This window comes from Corythoichthys intestinalis, chromosome 2, assembly GCF_030265065.1.
Source record: "Corythoichthys intestinalis isolate RoL2023-P3 chromosome 2, ASM3026506v1, whole genome shotgun sequence".
Taxonomy (NCBI): Eukaryota; Metazoa; Chordata; class Actinopteri; order Syngnathiformes; family Syngnathidae; genus Corythoichthys; species Corythoichthys intestinalis.
Window position 1 is genome coordinate 22417551 of NC_080396.1, and position 19194 is coordinate 22436744.

General features: G+C 39.5%; 1 protein-coding gene across 1 annotated transcript in view; it reads left to right on the forward strand.

The window, feature by feature from the left end:
* Window positions 1–19194, forward strand: part of plekhg5b (pleckstrin homology domain containing, family G (with RhoGef domain) member 5b) — a 106879-nt gene that overhangs the window by 20314 nt on the left and 67371 nt on the right. The window contains exon 2 of the mRNA XM_057829425.1: window positions 10066–10142. Coding sequence (XP_057685408.1) covers window positions 10066–10142 — 77 coding nt within the window. The remainder of the gene's footprint in view (window positions 1–10065; window positions 10143–19194) is intronic.

Below are 19194 nucleotides of genomic sequence, written 5' to 3' on the forward strand. Positions count from 1 at the left end.
GGTAAGATAATTAACTGATCCTAGTCTGTGTGCTTTAAAAGTGAAGTCGCTGGTTAGATTGTGGATTATTTTAGGTTATACTAAACGTCTGTTAATTTTGTACCGATTTGGTGTAATAAGTTATTTGCCAAACCCTTCACTTTGGCATCTAAGCGGGGTGACCTCTAGTACTGCACGCATTCTAGACATTGGAAGTTTTGTGGTACATATTGTTGCCTTGTCACCAGTCACTGTCATCAGTTCCTGGCCAGTGCCCCAGCAACCAACCACTAGGAATCTCCAGTGCTGGTCCTAAGCCTGGATAAGTGGTAAACTTGCGTCAGCCGGAGCATTTGGCATAAAAACATGTGCGTCATCAGTTACTTTGGTCTACAATGAGGTCAATATTCCGCATCTTCTGTGACTTTTCCTGGTTTTCCTGAATTTTAATTAAATGATTGATACAGCTAAACTTAAGTGTCCTGTTAGACATTTCTCAAGCATGTGACTGTGTATTGTGATTATTTTTTTAATGATGCCACACTTGGCAACATACATGACTTGATTTTGTCTGTCAGTTTTTTTTTTTTTTAATTGTTAATGTTATTTTAAAAAGCATTCCATCTCGGTCATCGAACGGGCTTTTTATCCCAATTCCCACCCGTTTCTTGCATCTCTCCTGGAAATTGCCACCTGGAATGAAGATAACCACACATGAACACAAAAGACAGGGTAAAATTAAATATTTACTGCCCAAGAAAGTAGGGAGCTGCCTTGAAACACTTCTCTGTATCCTGTCTCTGCTTTTTTTCCCTCTTGTGCATGATGTGGCGCAGGGCATTCGCTTTCCGCTGCCCTTCCTCATTCATGCTATTAGTGAAAGGGATGTGATAACACAGACCTGCGAAGGAATGTTCCTCAAACTCCTGCCAGCCAGCCTGAAAGTGCTGGAACTTTCCAGCCATCTTTAAGTATGACGTCTACTGATTTCAAGCTGTTTGGCAAATTATTATAGAGTATTATCTGTCAATAAAATACAAACCCGCCCCTCCCCCCAACATTTTATATCTTCATGTTAAACATTGTACAGTAGTACCTCTACATACGAATTTAATTCGTTCCAGGACCTGGTTTGTAAGTCAAAATGGATGTATGTTGAGCGGGATTTTCTCATAAGAATACATAATTCGATTAATTCGTTCCACAACCCAAAACCCTACGCTAAATCCTTCATAAATACTGCAGGTACAATTATAAATAGGAAATACACACAGTAAAACAAATACAAACCAGAATAATAATGATAAATCGAAAATCAAAAAGTGTTATTATCACGTTGTAGTGGTATTTACATAATTCACCCGCGGAACCGGTGTTGTTTTCTGCAGCCCTTTTAATTTTTGTCTTAGTTTTTGGGACGAAAATACTTATTAGTCTTAGTCTTGTTTTCGTTATTTCAAAATGTGCTCGTCTTCTAGTTTTAGTCAATGAAAACTCAGACAAATTTCATCTAGGGGTTGGTGGTGCGTCCCCTCTTCCCATTCCTGAGGGCCTGTTGATGGGCGCACCGGTGGCCCTGGGGACCACCCTGGATCCCGGGGGTGTGACGATGGCTCCTTTGCTGGGCTGCGGGAGGAGGGATGGGCTGCGCTGAAACCCTTCCACGCCCACCCTCCCTCCCCGGGCTGGCTTGGTGGGGGCCTTGGCTCTGGTTTGGCGCCTGCGCGGTGTCTCCGCTCGTCTGCGTGGCTGTTGCGTTATTGGTGGGGCTCGCGTGCGGCTGAATGTGATTTGGGTGCGCTCGGGTGGGGGGTCCAGGTGCCGGGACTGGCAGTGTGGCAGCGTAGGGTCGGTTGCCAACGGGTTTATACTCACAAGGGATTCACACGATTACTGGGTTCTAGATTACAGAGCTGATTTGTGTACATTCTACCCCTCCCAATCACTTTGCTTAGACTTCCCCACCCCCTCCCCTTCTTTCCCTGGTCAACAGGCCCCCCACATGGTGGCAACGGGAAATACATCTAGCTGACAATAGCACCAACATATTTATAGTTGGTGTAGGTGTTCAATGTATTTTTTCTTGTTGTTGTTTGTGTTTATTTTTTCTTGTGTTTCTTCTGTCCCCCATAAACCCCTTCCTGTTCGCTGTTTTGTCATAATAAACAAAATATGTTGAATGATCACGACAGGAGTAAGTCATTTTCTCAATGTGAAACATTAAAAATGTTCAGACCCACCGGACATTAGACTTCCATTCTCCGTGTCAAACAGCCAAACAGGATGGGTTTATTTGGGGGAAAAAAAAAAAGAAAAAAAAAACTCCCCAAGTCACCCCGCTAAATGCTAACACTAACGTGAACACGACGCTAGTGCTACAAGTTAGTTTAATGCGTGATGATCACCCAGCACAGATCTGTAAAGGCTAAAGCAACATGGCATAGCCAAAATAAGAAAACAAAACTTAGTAACAGCACTTGACACATGTGTTTCACAAAAAGAGCCACGAATTGGCACACCAGCCGGTGAGTAAGCCTGTGTTTGGTGCTAGGGAGTCGGGTGGGGTGGGGTCGCAGTTCGTCACATGAGTGACACTACCAAACAGATAAGATGCTTGCTAACTACACATACGATAACAAAATATCACACGTTGCGAACTCATGACGGAAATGATGGTGAATTTTAATCTCGTCTCGTGAGACGACAACTGGCATCCATCTCGTTAAGTTTGTCTCCCAAAACTCGTCATCGTGATGTCATCGTCATGAAAAAAAATCGATCGTCGATGAATTATTTTCGTTATCGTCATCGTTGACGAAAACAACACTGCATGAAACTACAATTAAGGTTATGATGATCCGGGGGGAGGAGGGGGGATGAAAGCCGTAGGTTGTTAGTTTTTAACTTTGTCTATGCTGGTTAACTTGTGTGTAATGTTGCTGCTGGAATGTCAATAAAGTGCATAATAATAATGTGCATTTTGGCGGCATATTTTCACACACTGCCTCAGACTCCTGCCCTTGCGCCGCGCGACAACCTTAACTTAGACTGGCGAATGGATTTCGGAGGAGATGGCGGGTGGCGGTCTCCTTATCCTTAATCCATATAAGCAAAAGGCGTTCCATCTCCTCCTAAATAGCGCTACGACATTTAGAGAGAATAGACGTCCCCTTGGATGCTTGGCTTCCATCTGCTTTAGAGAGAGATAGTAGACATATTCCGGCCGTATTGTCGGGCCAGTTCACTGACGTGCACACCACCTTCACATTTTTTAATAATTTCCTTCTTAATTTCAATGGGAAGTGTTACCTTTTTCCTTTTTTCACCACTTGCACTAACTTTCTTGGGACCTATGTGGACTTCTCTCACAAGAAAATCCGCCGTGCTGCCTTCTTGCGAGAAAACAATGAAATTGCTACACTGCAAATGACAAGTTGAATTTTATGCCGGATGTTGAAAGGAATGTATATCGATGCGTTTGTATGTCGAGGGGCCACTGTACACCTAATTTGTAATTTAAAGTTCCAAATATATGTGGCCGTTGGAGTACATACTAGGGTGACCATATTTTGATTTCTAAAAAAGAGGACACTCAGCCCAGCCTCAGCCCGGCCTCAAGATACTTGAATTTTACTCGAAGTTCACTCAAAGATGGCTATATCACTTTAATGTATTTAAAGTGTGCCCCCTCACTCTGGATGGGAAAAATGCAGTTTGAAAAAAAATAAATAATAACTTAAAAAAAAAAAAATTATATATATAAAAAATGCAGACCCATAGAAATGTAGTCCAGTCAATACATATACACACAGTAGGCTATGTGCCAACTAAACATTTTTATAAATTACTATCACAATTGTCCTTAACAAATTGTTATTCCCATTCAATTGATGTTCTCATTCAATGTTCTAGATTGCACACAAACAAAAACCGAAATAAACTGACAAACTATTCAATCAGCATGATTCCAAAAGTAGCAGTTCAAAACTACGTTTCCCATAATGCCTAGCGCGGTTTAGCTTACTGATAGCTAGCTGAGGCAAAATTCAAACTTTGCTATAAAAGTTTACAATCATCGGCAGCGCGCCGATGCGACACCAAACGGGATTTTACAGTCAAAGCTCCGACAGAAGTCAACAGTTGCCATTATATACGTATTTATCATTAAAAAAAAATTTTTTAAATTCAGGCATTGTGGCCAAATCGTCAACCCAGTAGATGGCGGTAATGCCTCATGATAGGGGTAAACTGCCAACAAAAACAAGAACTACTACTACTACTACTTCCCTCCATTCTCGTAGGAGCCATGTCAACTGCTGCCACCCAGCGGTCGGAGGGATTCTCTTCAAATTGGTCCCGTGAAAAATCATTTAAAAAAAATCATCAAAACCGGACATTTTTATGAATTTATAAAACCCGCCCGGACCACGAGGACACTACATGAAAGTAGGACTTGTCCGGGCAAAAGAGGACATTTGGTCACCCTAGTACATACAGTATATACTGTACACAGAGCAGTAATGTCAAACAAGACTTTACTCTTTTGGTGAACCAACATTACCACTGTGCAAATCTAAAACAAAAAAATCCAAAAAACATTTTTTTCTGGGAAAATTTTTCTGGGTTGGCAGTTGACCTGGAACGTCGACATTTAAGATTGCCGCAGTGTTACATAATAATAATTTTTCTTATGTCCAATTACTGTATCTTGTGACACAAATACCCTCAGTGATTTCAGCTATGCACTAATCTCCTCGTGATTGTTCTTGAACATGGTGACCAAACTTGCCCCAGCAGACGGCGTCGCCGTCATCTAACCATTCCATAAGGAGTGAGTCGGTCGAATGAAACTTGTCAACATCTTTCAACCTGTCACGTGTCCTCCTCCAACACCCATCTCTGGAACAGTTTACGCTTGGTGTTATGTGGCTTTGTAGTTGAATGTGGATGAGAGCCGAGGGTGTGCAGCAATTAATGTGGATTCAGGAACGTGATGGCGACATACCGGATTCATCTACTCTGGGGGTTAAACAACAGGAAAGAAAGGAACATTCAGTTCTGTTCACTCAGCCACTGATCAAAATGGCTGTCCCCCATCACAATCAGAGATGGTCACCTTTAGAGCATTTGGTATTGTGTGGGTTCTTACTCCCAAATATCTGCTGATTGTAGTTAGATTCTTGTAATTTGATCGTATAGAAAGTTTTTCTAAAGAAATATCTTGTTTTATCAATGATCACATGAGGTGATATTTTCAGAAGTTGACACATACACGAGCACACGCACACACGGTGCCCTCGATCCAATTCACAGTGTTGCAATAATGCATAATTCAGTATTTGCTGAATGGTCAGGCCACCTCTATTTGTGTGTCATACGCGAAACATTAAAATGCAAATGTATGCATGTGTAATTTGCAATCCAAATACGAATTTCAAGTGGGAAGTTCTTTCATCCATACAGTGTTTAATATTCTCACACTTGTTTTTAATGTTGCACACATACAAATCATTAAAAATAATAACGGTAGTGTCCCCTCACAGCTTTGCTACTGCAGTTAGTGGCATAAATGTGATTCTCCAGTGTGTCTTTTGTGTGTGTTCTCTTTGTGCATCATCACGTGTGCATCCGTATAATTGTGTGAGCGTTTGGCTTCGTCAGCAATGCTGAGTTGAGTGATTTTGATTCATCAAAGAGAGGGAGAGAAACAGAGAGCGCGAGACGAAATGTCAGCATGATTTGAAGGAAGTCGACGGGAAGACAGGGGCGTAATGTATAAATACAGAAAATACAAGAGACGTGATCCGTCCACTTTTTGTCATACATTTTAAGAGGATTATGACATTTCTTCCATTTAGCACTTCTGACACTTACAGTAGATACAGTGGGGCAAATAAGTATTTAGTCAACCACCAATTGTGCAAGTTCTACTTCAAAAGATTGGAGAGGCCTGTAATTGTCAACATGGGTAAACCTCAACCATGAGAGACAGAATGTGGAAAAAAACAGAAAATCACATTGTTTGATTTTTAAAGAATTTATTTCCAAATTAGAGTGGAAAATAAGTATTTGGTCACCTACAAACAAGCAAGATTTCTGGCTATCAAAGAGGTCTAACTTCTTCTAACGAGGTTTAACGAGGCTCCACTTGTTAACTGTATTAATGGCACCTGTTTTAACTCATCGGTATAAAAGACACCTGTCCACAACACTCAGTCAGTCACACTCCAAACTCCACTATGGCCAAGACCAAAGTGCTGTCGAAGGACACCAGAGACAAAATTGTAGACCTGCAAGAGGCTGGGAAGACTGAATCTGCAATAGGTAAAACGCTTGGTGTAAAGAAATCAACTGTGGGAGCAATTATTAGAAAATGGAAGACATACAAGCCCACTGATAATCTCCCTCGATCTGGGGCTCCATGCAAGATCTCACCCCGTGGCGTCAAAATGATAACAAGAACGGTGAGGAAAAATCCCAGAACCACACGGGGGGACCTAGTGAGTGACTTACAGAGAGCTGGGACCACAGTAACAAAGGCTACGATCAGTAACTCAATGCGCTGCCAGGGACTCAAATCCTGCACTGCCAGACGTGTTCCCCTTCTGAAGAAAGTACTTGTCCGTTTCGCTAGAAAGCATTTGGATGATCCAGAAGAGGACTGGGAGAATGTGTTATGGTCAGATGAAACCAAAATAGAACTTTTTGGTAGCAACACAGGTTCTCGTGTTTGGAGGAGAAAGAATACTGCATTGCATCCGAAGAACACCGTACCCACTGTGAAGCATGGGGGTGGAAACATCATGCTTTGGGGCTGTTTTTCTGCAAAGGGACCAGGACGACTGATCTGTGTCAAGGAAAGAATGAATGAGGCCATGTATCGAGAGATTTTGAGTGAAAATCTCCTTCCATCAGCAAGGGCATTGAAGATGAGACATGACTGGGTCTTTCAGCATGACAATGATCCGAAACACACAGCCAGGACAACAAAGGAGTGGATTCGTAAGAAGCATTTCAAGGTCCTGGAGTGGCCTAGCCAGTCTCCAGATCACAACCCCATAGAAAATCTGTGGAGGGAGTTGAAAGTCCGTGTTGCCCAACGACAGCCCCAAAACATCACTGCTCTAGAAGAGATCTGCATGGAGGAATGGGCCAAAATACCAGAAACAGTGTGTGAAAAGCTTGTGAAGAGTTACAGAAAACGTTTGGTCTCCGTTATTGCCAACAAAGGGTACATAACAAAGTATTGAGATGAAGTTTTGGTATTGACCAAATACTTATTTTCCACCATGATTTGCAAATAAATTCTTTAAAAATCAAACAATGTGATTTTCTGTTTTTTTTTTTTTTCCCACATTCTGTCTCTCATGGTTGAGGTATACCCATGTGTACAATTACAGGCCTCTCTAATATTTTCAAGTGGAAGAACTTGCACAATTAGTGGTTGACTAAATACTTATTTGCCCCACTGTATGTTAGGGATTACCATAACCGGCAGCCCAAAAGTTACATTATGTCATGTCTTGTAAGTCATTTATACCTTAAGTAGAGGTCTCACAATTACTAAATGTTACACACTTTGGAGCACATCTGATGAAGAACCACAGCACCTAATTTTTTTTAAAAATTGAACGCATAAGCTTAAACTTATATGAGATATTTACATAGACGGATCTTACAAAGAAAGATTTGAATAAAAAATAAATATATATAAAATTTAAAAATCATATGCAGCAACCTGTCTGGGCAGCCAAACAGTGCCACAGTACCCACTGATGATTTTACAGCCAATCTATAACCACAAAAGCACTTACACCAACAAAAAAGCAGGGCACTACAATTGTGAAGAAGGGGGGAAAAAAATCGACCTTACTTGTCTTAACTTGTTGTGGACAGAGTCCTCTTAACCCTTTAAGCGCCAAAGTCGCAAAATTACGACAAGAACAGTGCTTTCACAAGCCAGAGCTGCAAATATGGTGTCTCATGTAATTACTACTTTGCACCAAAAGATAGCAGATGTCTGTATAATTTATTCTTCTGTCTTCTCAGTGATGTCAGTCATCTTTGCAGAGGTGTACTACTCCTAATAATTAGGGTTGTTCCGATCATGTTTTTTTGCTCCCGATCCGATCCCGATCGTTTTAGTTTGAGTATCTGCCGATCCCGATATTTCCCGATCCGATTGCTGTTTTTTGCTCCCGATTCAATTCCAATCATTCCCGATAATTTTTCCCGATCATATACATTTTGGCAATGCATTAAAAAAAAAAGACTAAAACTCAGACGAATATATGCATTCAACATACAGTACATAAGTACTGTATTTGTTTATTATGACAATAAATCCTCAAAATGGCATTTACATTATTAACATTCTTTCTGTGAGAGGGATCCACGGATAGAAAGACTTGTGACTTTGTATATTGTGACTAAGTATTGCCATCTAGTGTATTTGTTGAGCTTTGGGTAAATGATACTGTAGTCATGCCCAAATGCATGATGGGAAGTGGAACCATGGCTGTGCGTAGTGCTACCAATTGATATATCTTCTCTGCGTTGGGAAATAACATAAGGTGTTAAGAAAAAGATCAATTGCTACCTTGCTTCCCCAAATTGCTTCCCATAATATTTCTAATCGTAGGGAGAGGGATTGTAAGGCTTAAGCCAATTACAAAAAGGCTCCAAAGGCTGCCAAAATTCACTCTACTCATTTTACGCTGCCTTTTATCTCGTTATATAGGTAAAACGGTGCCATTAAAGATTGAGCGCGACAATGCGTGAGTGGGTCGTGCAGCGCATGCATTCATTGCGTTAAATATTTTAACGTGATACATTTTTTTAAAAAATAATTAACGCCGTTATTAGTATAAATCTGATAACCCTACCTTAAGCCTAAACTAAAGACTCTGGAAGAGTGAAACATATTATGTCTGTAACGTTAAATACAATTAGAAAACGCTTTAATTAAAAAAAAAAATTATATTAAAAAAAGGCATGGCCGATATTTTTTTGCCGTTTCTGATACTTTGAAAATTACGTGATCGGACATCCCGATCGATCGGGACATCTCTACTAATAATAATTTTGTAGACAAGTGATGGTGGCGGCAGAGAGTTGGGTGGGACGCGAAACTTTCACATCTTCCTGGGGGGAAGGAGGCAATACAGAATATAATTGAGAAGCTCTCTGCTAGAGGAAGTCCACCACAGACAAATTGTCCCTTGTACTTGCAGGGAAACAGCTGACCATGAGGTTTTCGCAATTATGGTAGTGTTAAACTGTCTCATTCGAACAAGCACATTTGACCCCTCAGTGTAATTGTGGCCTAATGGATGATTCAAAGAGACTTTCCGTATGGAACAGGGCCTCCGGTTTTTCTTTTTTTTTTTTTTTTTTTTTTCCCCCCTCCAGCTTGGTCTAAAAGTGTCTTTGTGTTTCAGGAGTGACCTCTTGAAAGGGTCTGAGTTTAGACTTTGTGGTGTAGTTGGCTTCTTTTGAAAGGGAACAGGTGACACTGACTGCACTATCCTGACCACTCTGTGTGCAAAGTGGGCTTCATTAGTCAGGCGGATAAATATGACCAAACTTTATCGTGTCTTTATCTCATGTATGTACCCGCACAAGATGTAGATGTAAACAAAGCCTTTAATCAGTACTCAGTACTGACTTGCGGTGTAGCTTTCAGAGGTTTATTTGACATTAGTGATTTGTTATTTTGGACCATCGAGTGAGTGCACTTTATTGAAGAAAGCGGGATCGAGCTTTCTACTCCTTTGCTCCATTTTCTTCCTGTCCTGTCACTCATTATTCATGTCCCTCTGATCTCCTATTAATGCATCTCGCCTGCCCCCCAAGCTTGTGTTTACTCTCTCGCTTTGCACTCTTTTGCCTTGAGGTCAGTCTTGCCTCCCACCCCCTACCCCACTTTGTTCATTACAAATTGAGGTGGTGAGTACTTTAAACATTTTCACCAAGAAAGGAGTATTACTGAATTCATGTAATTAGATCGAGATACGATTATTTTGGGAGTGACAGAGATGATTAAATGTACCTTTTTTTTTTTTTTTTTTTTTTTTTTTTTCTCAGATGACAAGCCCGTCCAAGAGGAGGACTGGGTTGTGTGCCAGCACCCAGAATGCCCCGATCGTCGCAGGGCCTCAAAGGTAAGAAAATAAATATCACAACTTTTCATCGGACATTTACACAATGCACGTTTAAGAATCCAAAGACACATATAAATGAGGTTATCACATTACAAATTTTTTGGAAGGACTAGTATAGAAAATGTGTAGGTAAATATTGACATTAGCGAGTATGTCACAACCATAACAGCAAAGCTGGACCAGAGTGCCTTTGTTTGTGCTACGCAAAGTGTACATTTGTCACCTCACTACTAAATTAAATATAGTATGCCATTTAAAAAAAAAAAAAAAAAAAGTTTCAAAGGTTGGTACTGTATTAGAGCACAGAACAAACCTTAATTTTGTGTGCCCGTTTTCATAGCTGTTGGCATCGCTTTGGTGTTAACAGTGCAGGTAAAGGCAGGCAACTTTGATGTGTGACGCCTTGAATATACTAAACAAAATTAATTTATTATGATTGCTAATAGTGTACCGCAAGCAGCACGTCACTTCCGCCCGTTAATATTCATGATGTTAGCTACTGTTGCTAAGGGGGGATACGCCACTGTTTGTCCCTAATAGGAAATGAATGGAAATCGTGTACGAAGATTTTTACTGATAGTTTACTGAGCTAACCCTACCAATTCTCTCCGAAAATGATGTCCCTGGTGCCAAATTCACTGGCAAAGATGTGGAAGAACATAAAAGTGTTGTTAAAGAGATGGCTTGAGTGTCGAGGGCTGAAAAAGACGAAAAAAAACGAGCCGACCTAAGCATAGCCTTAGCTTTTTTTATTGACACCTTTTTCTTACGCGACTGACAATGACATTCTCCTGTTTCAACAAGCTATCCTTTACCACCAGCCCTGTCTTTCTTATATATTATATCCTCTGGTTGTCATCTCTGACCGTTCTTGGGGGTAATTTAGTTAGTTTTGTGTAGCGATCGCGAATGCTAGTCAGTGGCAGCCAGCGAACACTTTTAATTTTTTCATTGATAACAAATCTTAATTCTATAATGTATTTACACTTCCCCGTTACTAAAGTTTTTTTTTTTTTTTTTTTTTTTTTTTTAAAGATAACTGGCAGGCAGGTACCATTTTAATTCTTTTCAGGTCATTCATTGTCGGACAGAAGCAGCACGGCACAGCGTCACACTAAAAAATTAGTTAAAAATCTCAACCTCTTTGTCCTCTGAAAGACCATGCCGACCCCACAAAATGTGAATTGCATATGAAATGTGAATGGAGTCACCGAGCTGCCGTTAAAAGTCCGCGCAAGTTGATTCTTTCTAGGGGTGCACGATATCCATTTTTTGAAACCGATACCGACATCAGAAACGTCCTGCTCCTCAAAGCCGATACCGACATCGAATACTGATAAAATTTTTAAAAAAGGCATAACCTGAGTTTTTGAACACCTGGAGGTTTAAAAAAGAAAAGAAAAGAAAAAAAGTGGATTCAACATAGATTTGCCTTTGATCTCACCAGATTTTTCATAATGACATGAACAAAACAGTGTGTTTCACTTCTGCACTGCCCAACAGCCAGCTAAGAATGAATTGTGGCTTGGTCTTTTCTTGCTTTTATGGGAAGACACTCGTCTTAATATTGTGAAAGTACAACAGAAAAATACATATTCAATACTCAATATACAACAAACTGCACAATACACATATATACAGAACTATTATATGTATAGCATAGCACACTAGCTTGAGCTACTGAAGTATTGGCTGGCTTCTATAACACAAGAACTTTTGAAGTTCTGTACATATGACCCTTCACCACAGAAGTAAACATATATTGCACATCCATATGTTATAGTAAACATAAAATACTTACAAACATATATTTCCGAGGCGGAAACGTAACAGAAAGCGCTCACGATTGTCAATGCTACCGCTAGACACCGCAATGTGTAAGTGAATGAACCAAACCACTGTAACAAAAAATAGATGCAGTGAATTATTCTGACCAGCAGGTGGCAGCAATGCCACGCAAATGGTCAACTGATTTCTCATACTAGTGTATACTGTAAACCGTAAAGCCAGCACAGTACATATTATCGGTCCAATTAATAATGTTATTGGATTTATCAGGATGACGTCATAATTCCTATTATCGGACCGATAATTATTGCACCGATAATTATTGTGCACCAGTAATTCTTTCTTCACATTTTTTCCTCCCTAGTTTTTGGTTTCGGGAAACGTATGAAGAAAAATTCCTTCATATGTCGTAATGTCTAGAGTTGTTTCTACATGTTCCAAAAAAGCAATGTGTGATCGGCATGGTCGTTTTTGAAAGATTACCGGAGAAAAGTAGCAGAATTAACATTCTTTCTATGCAAGGGCGGGTCTATAATGTCCCACTGTTGCTTTATTTCCACATTACGATGCGACGTCACGGTCTAAAAATAGCATGCGTGCGGTACGCCATTGACTAATAATTAAAAGATTTATTGTGACATTTATTAAAGTCTTTTAAAACTCATGTCATATACTTAAAAAAAGCAGCATTCATTGTTTTATTTTACAGTAGTTTTCTTTTTTTACCCGATGAACTTTTTCCTGTAATTGCAGGCTGCCGTTTACTCAGGCCTGTAACATCGTTGTCCTTTTCATCTGTGTGAGCGTTTATTGTGATTGCTTATTCAGAGTGATCTGTAAAGTTAATGGCGCATCCTATTATGGTGTTTGGTTTAAATTGTTTTGAGAAACCAATTTCAAATGTTGAACCTGTATTATTCTGTTTGAGAATTCTTTAACATAACGGCTAATATTACAGTTTAATTACATTTAGGCATGATTGGGTAATGGTACATTAGCTGCTTTATTTAGTTGGAAGGAAGGTGGGTTTACTTCCTCCTCAATGACTGTGTGAGTGTGAGAACGATTGGTTGTCTATCTCAGGGGTCGCGTTAACCGGATATTTTCCGTCGTTGACCGGTTTTTTAAAACAGTGACGGAAAAAACTGACGTCCGTCCGTCATTTTGACAGGTTGCAATTCACACCCCAGACCACAGGGTGGCGAGTTAGCACATTAATTAGCTATTGTCTCTCTTAATGCATGACGTCGTTGGCTCTTCTGTCAGAATATTGTAGCGTCACCGGGGTCTGGCGGCGGCACCGTGATTGACACATCAACGCGAGGTTCTTATTGGTGCACCCGGTGTGCCAGCGCGTCATCCAATTGATGGACAAGATTGCCGCTTGTGTATAGACCCCAATCACATGACGTCACAACTCCGCCCCCTTGACTGGAGCCGCCATATTGTGTGTCAGCTCGTCATGTTTACACATTACCGCGACGTACATGCCTCCTATTACGGCGTGTTTTTCTGCTCGTTAATAATGAAAATGGTGAAGGCGTGTGTGGTTGGTTGCTGTAACAGAGAAGATAGACGGAGAGACTTGAAGTTCTACCGTATTCTGAGAGACCCGAAGATGAGAGCGAGATGGACTGCTGTAATTCGACAAGAAATCTGGGCACCAAACGATCACCACAGACTGTGTAGTAGTCATTTTATATCTGGTAAGATGCATTTAATATATATTTAGAAGATTTTGGGCTGACAACCACAATTAAGATCATTGTGCGACGTTGGTGACTGGGGTCTATATCGTTGCCTCTTTTTCTTTGGGGGCGGAGTTGTTGGCGGTAAGCAGAGTAAAAAGGGAGAAAAATACCACGACTTCCGTGTCTAATTTTTCGCCGCCAAGCAAGCGTTACAATATTAATTAAAAATGAATGAAAACTAAATACTATTGAATATGTCATCATTATAATTTTAAAAATTTAAGTGACGGGTAAAAATAGACTATGACCGGATTTTTATGACCCTGTCAGTCAAAATGACAGACAACGAAAATGTCTAGCGCAACCTCTGGTCTATCTGTATCAGTTTCATGCCACTGAATGGCGACCAGTGTTGGGTGAAGTCAGCCTCTTGCCTGAATAGCAAGCTTGAGAACGATAAACCGATACGACCGGGTATCCGGTTTTACAGGTGAGAGATACAGCTGTATCGATAGTAAAGTCACCATTCGACAGTAATTAGCCATTAAATATTCAATGAACTGATAGTAGAGATAGAATTCGGCTATCGCGAGCACAAGAATCAGCTTCTAATGCCTAGTTCAATGCATTGCTTAATGGTATAATAATTTAGCTTTTACTTCACATGATGCGTTTGTGTCATTCACCACACAGCGCACTTAGCTTGAGACCGCACGCATGATATAATATGAACAAGCACAACTCAAAAGTCGGGTCGTGGTTGCCTCAGAAGAACTGCTACAAGTCGCCGTCATTACCCGATCGTCACGGGCGTGTCATAACAATGCGAGAGCTAACAAAACCACTGTAACGCACGCTCCATAGCGTTTTCTTCACAGCCCAAAACAAAACTAGTAGTGGCAACGAAGCAACATGCTAAAACAATGGACAGTTTGAGCACCGATGCCAGCGACGTGCAGCGATTGATTTTCAACGCACCCAGGAAACAAAAGTCGGACTTTGAAGTGAGGAAGGCAGCCAGATCTGTTCGCATGGGACAGAGCTAGTGTGAAGTGTGGAGCAGTACAGAGATCGTGAGTTTTTAACCCTGAAAAATAACCCACTACAATGGTGGAAAGGGCAGCACGACCCTCTGGAGATTTTTTTTTCCACGAAACGCAGTCTACCTAAACATGAACATGTGGATTAGTTGATCTTCCTCAAGAAAAAATCTGCCCTTCAAAAAAGATATGGACAGTGATGAGGAGTAAAAAATATGGAAACACAGGCATAAGTGAAAGACTTTGCTGTGTATTAGGTTAAAGTAATGATTATTGACCTGTCTAAAATGCCATTTTTTTTATTCCCCCAGTTATATCAGTGGTAAAGCATAATTTCTTATTTATTTATGATAAGATTGCAGGTTTAATTCTTTTTTTCTAGAGCTGCTGCATATAATGAATATTTTTTGCTTGTAAGATGTTTACATTGAAAGTTTGCACTTAAATTACTTACCTATTGTGTTCAAAACACCAGGAAATACAGTACTTGAATTACTGCACTTTATTGTTGTCTGTCACTGGAGTTTTATTTTATTATCAATCCCATCCAACAAAATGACGGTCATATAGTAAGCCTTAATTTTTTTTCATAAAAAATAAAACATAACATTGCTATGAAAGTTTGTTGTTTAATTTTGCTATTTGAAATGTGGTCTTTTTTTATATGTTTAAAATACTGTACAAACACACACAACAAATGTTTACTACCGTATCGTTTTCACTCTGTATCGAACCGTATCGTTCTTAAACTGTATCGAATCTCTCGGCCATAAAAATGTATCGTTTTTTAATGTAATCGTAACCTGTGTATCTAGATACATATCGAATCTGCTTCATGCCAGAGATTCCCAACTTTACTGAATAGGCGGTAAAGAAAATGATTACCATAGATAATTTTTGAAAACATGGAAATGATATGCAACTCATATCAGTATACTGTATATTACTTTTATACTGTAGGTTCTCCTGTTTTGCACTAATTTTAAGATGTTTTTTGGACCAGATTTTAAGTGATATCGCACAAAAAAAATCACCACATCAGGCAATTTTTAAACGCCTTATTATCATGTGGTTATTTTTTTCCACAATGCAGTAAACACTACCTGTCACCTCTTACACGTTTTCTGAGATTTACAGACAGTTAGTGAAATTAAACGGAAATAAGTAGCCAGCACATGACGACCTCCCTCCCCTGTTAATTTCCTCATCAGATTTAGCAACACTAAACTACATCAACAAGGTCACACTGAGGGCTAAAGCTGATGTACTTCTTTTAGGTGGTTGAAAAGGGGTGACGGGCCTCTTGTGTATGACCACTGGACCATTTAATGAATTAGTGCTTTGAACCTGCCAGTTTTGACAATGGGAGTCTGGCCAGAAGACTGAGGGGGACAGACACGGTGCCTGCTTGCTGCTTGCTTGTTTTGGTTGCTTTGCTCCCTCCTGCTAACTCTCCACCCTGGCATCATGTGGATTCCCCCCCTTCCTCTTTTCAATTGAATAGCCCAATCTTTGGAGCCAAAAGGTAGAGAAAATATGGAGAATGTGAGCTTTTGTATATCACGTTTTTCCATGGTAACTGACCTGAATAACGTAGTGGAAAAAGACAAAGAATTTACACACTTATCATCCGTCAGACAACATTGGCACATCCATCCGATTACACATTGAACTAATTGTACAGTTGTCAAAGTCTCAAATGTAGCTAATGTCTTCGTAGTGTCATAAACAAAAAGGATGTATAGCATTATGTCTTAGAAAATTTATTGTGATAAAATATTCCTGGATCAATAAAAACTTTGTTTTTGTTTACTAGTGTTACTAATAAAAACTTTGTTTTTGTTTACTAGTGTTACTGTTTTTAAGCAGCCGGGCCAGGCAGAGCATCGTGTCGGCTTTCACTGTGATAAACTCAAACACGCAGCGTTCTAACGCTGAATTTAGGTGGAAATAGGATGAAATTTTTAGTGCATACAAGCAGGCAGGTGTGTCTTGAGAGTGATTTGGTCGAGGATTCAAGGTAATTGTTATACAAAAATGCACCATGCATGCACTTTGAAATGTTGCAAAAAAAATGAAATGAATGGGGGAAAAAATAGCATAACTTTAGCTTGAAATACTTAGAAAAAAATGATCAATAACTTCCAGTTTTTTTGTTTGTTTTAACCAAGAATCTAGACTTTTTTACGTTCCTATTTATAGAAATTTAGGAATTGACACATTTATTTACACATTTATTGTTTTGTGACAGCAGCCATGTTGGATTTTGTATCTATACACAATAGCGTAACTTTGCATTCAAATAATCAGGCCATTTTCGGCAAACTGCCCGTTTTTAGGCAAAAAAATAGTAATGTAGACATTTCTACGCCCATACAAAAAACAAATTAGGCTTTTACGTGTTTTATTTTATGTTAAATTTCAAATCTGAAAATGACAAGGGCCAGGTAGCCGGAAAGACGTGCTGAGGCAATAGTGACATCAGAAATCAACCTAAATTAGTTGTGATTGTGTATAGACAAATACAAATTTTGCTTTTGTTGAGTAAAATCAAGATGATTCCGCATGCTTTCCTCACGTATTACGTTTCTGATGTGAAAACTGTGATTTAGTAGCTGTTGAAAACTTGCGTCAAAATTGCACTAAATAAAAAAAAAAAAAATTGTCACTATTTTGGGCAAAAACGTATATGATATGTTAAATATTGCCATTAGGCTTAAAAATATAGGTGATTCTCTGCATTAGGTGATTTTTGTGGATCTAGTGTAAAATCTGATAATTTTATATCCATTTTAAATTTTGTTATACTTGTACTGTAGCTGCTCACGGAGACCCATATATACCTAAGGGAGTTTTTGAAAATAGGCCCTCTACGGAAAAGCCCCGCACCCAGTTTCTCGTCATCTCACAGTGAAGTCTATGGTTGACATGAGAAAGTAGAAGTCAACCAATATGGGATTTTCAAAGGGCGATTCCTATTTTTGAAAAATTCAGCAGATTGCCAATGTCTAAAGACGATTTTATTCGCTGATATTTGAGGCCAATATTTTTTTTTCTTAACGAATGTTGTTTATTAAAGGTAATTGAAAAACTCATTATATGAATGTCTTTTTTGGAGGTAAACAAAAAAATCTGGTACTTCTTTTTGTAACTTTGACAACAAAATAGTGCAAAATCACAATTAACAAAGATCATCACCCAAACAGTGAGTCAGCCGATAATGGGGAAAAAAATTCCATCAATCGGCCCAATATATCGGCCGGCCAATATATCGGTCGACCTTTTTAAGAAACATCACCAAAACGGTGAACATAACAGTTATCCCATTATATTGGCTAATATCGGGCAATCTTGGAAATAAAGTCCATATATCGGCCCGATATACTGTATTAGCCGGTCAACATTTCAGTCGACCTTTATGAGAAAGATGAGCACCCAAATTGCTAACATAACTTGGCCGATGGGCGATCTTGAAAAACATTCATATTTCGGCTGACCGATATATCAGTTAACCTTCATTAGGAAGCAATGTGTTTAATTGGTTTGCAATTAAAAGGTAATCAATACGCGAGAGTTCATCAAATGATGAGCTTTAAATTTGTCATAAATTTGTCAGTAATAATAAAAATAGGAGAGTTAATATCAACAATCGTATAAGTGCCTCAGTAAAGACATTCTAATTACGACAACATTTGCGTACACATTTCATGGCCTGTTTCACTATTTCAAAGAACTTCCAGGATGTGAATTTCCCCCATGTCACAATTTTTTTATGTTTCCCCTGAATTTATGACTTGGGGGTGTGATGTAAGAGCAGGAATACACCCGCTTGTGTTTGTTATTGTATTTCTGGGCCATGAATAAAAGATTTATTATCAGATCATGTACTCTTCTTATCAGTCGATCGTAGGGGTCATTTATGAATTTTAACAATCTGTAAAGAGCAAAGAGGCAATGTTACTGTTACTAAACTACAGTCCTGCCACTGGATTTATTGTTCTCCTCAACTTGTGGATGAAGTTGGACATCCACATTAGTTTACTCACTATTCCCGGGGTTTCCTATTTGTTTTTTTTTTTGAATACATTTCTGTAGTTTACTGTAAATCCAGGAGATTGAAAAACACCTGCAGGCTGCATAGTGGCGGTACACTTTGTTTCATCTCAAATTGAAGCAATCCTCACCAGATTTGTACCAGTTAGCACATGGTGCTAGTAACATTTAGTCATTTTTGCATCCCCCACCTTCCTGTAAGCCTCAACAGGACCAGACAAGACAGGTCATTAGGTTTGTCTTGTCATGGAAACGGGCCCTTCCCTTCAAACAGCTGTGGCCTAAGGCTCTCTTGTTGTCGTGTTCACCTCCTTGGTTCACTATTTACGTAGATTACCTAATTTTTATCCTTTCTCACCTTCTTTTGTCCCAGATTGGTCTTTAAACCTTTTGTTTTGCCTCCAATGCTGATAATCTCACTAGACAGACTGACTATGACTCTATAGTGAATCTATTTTTCATCTGACATCACAGTTATTC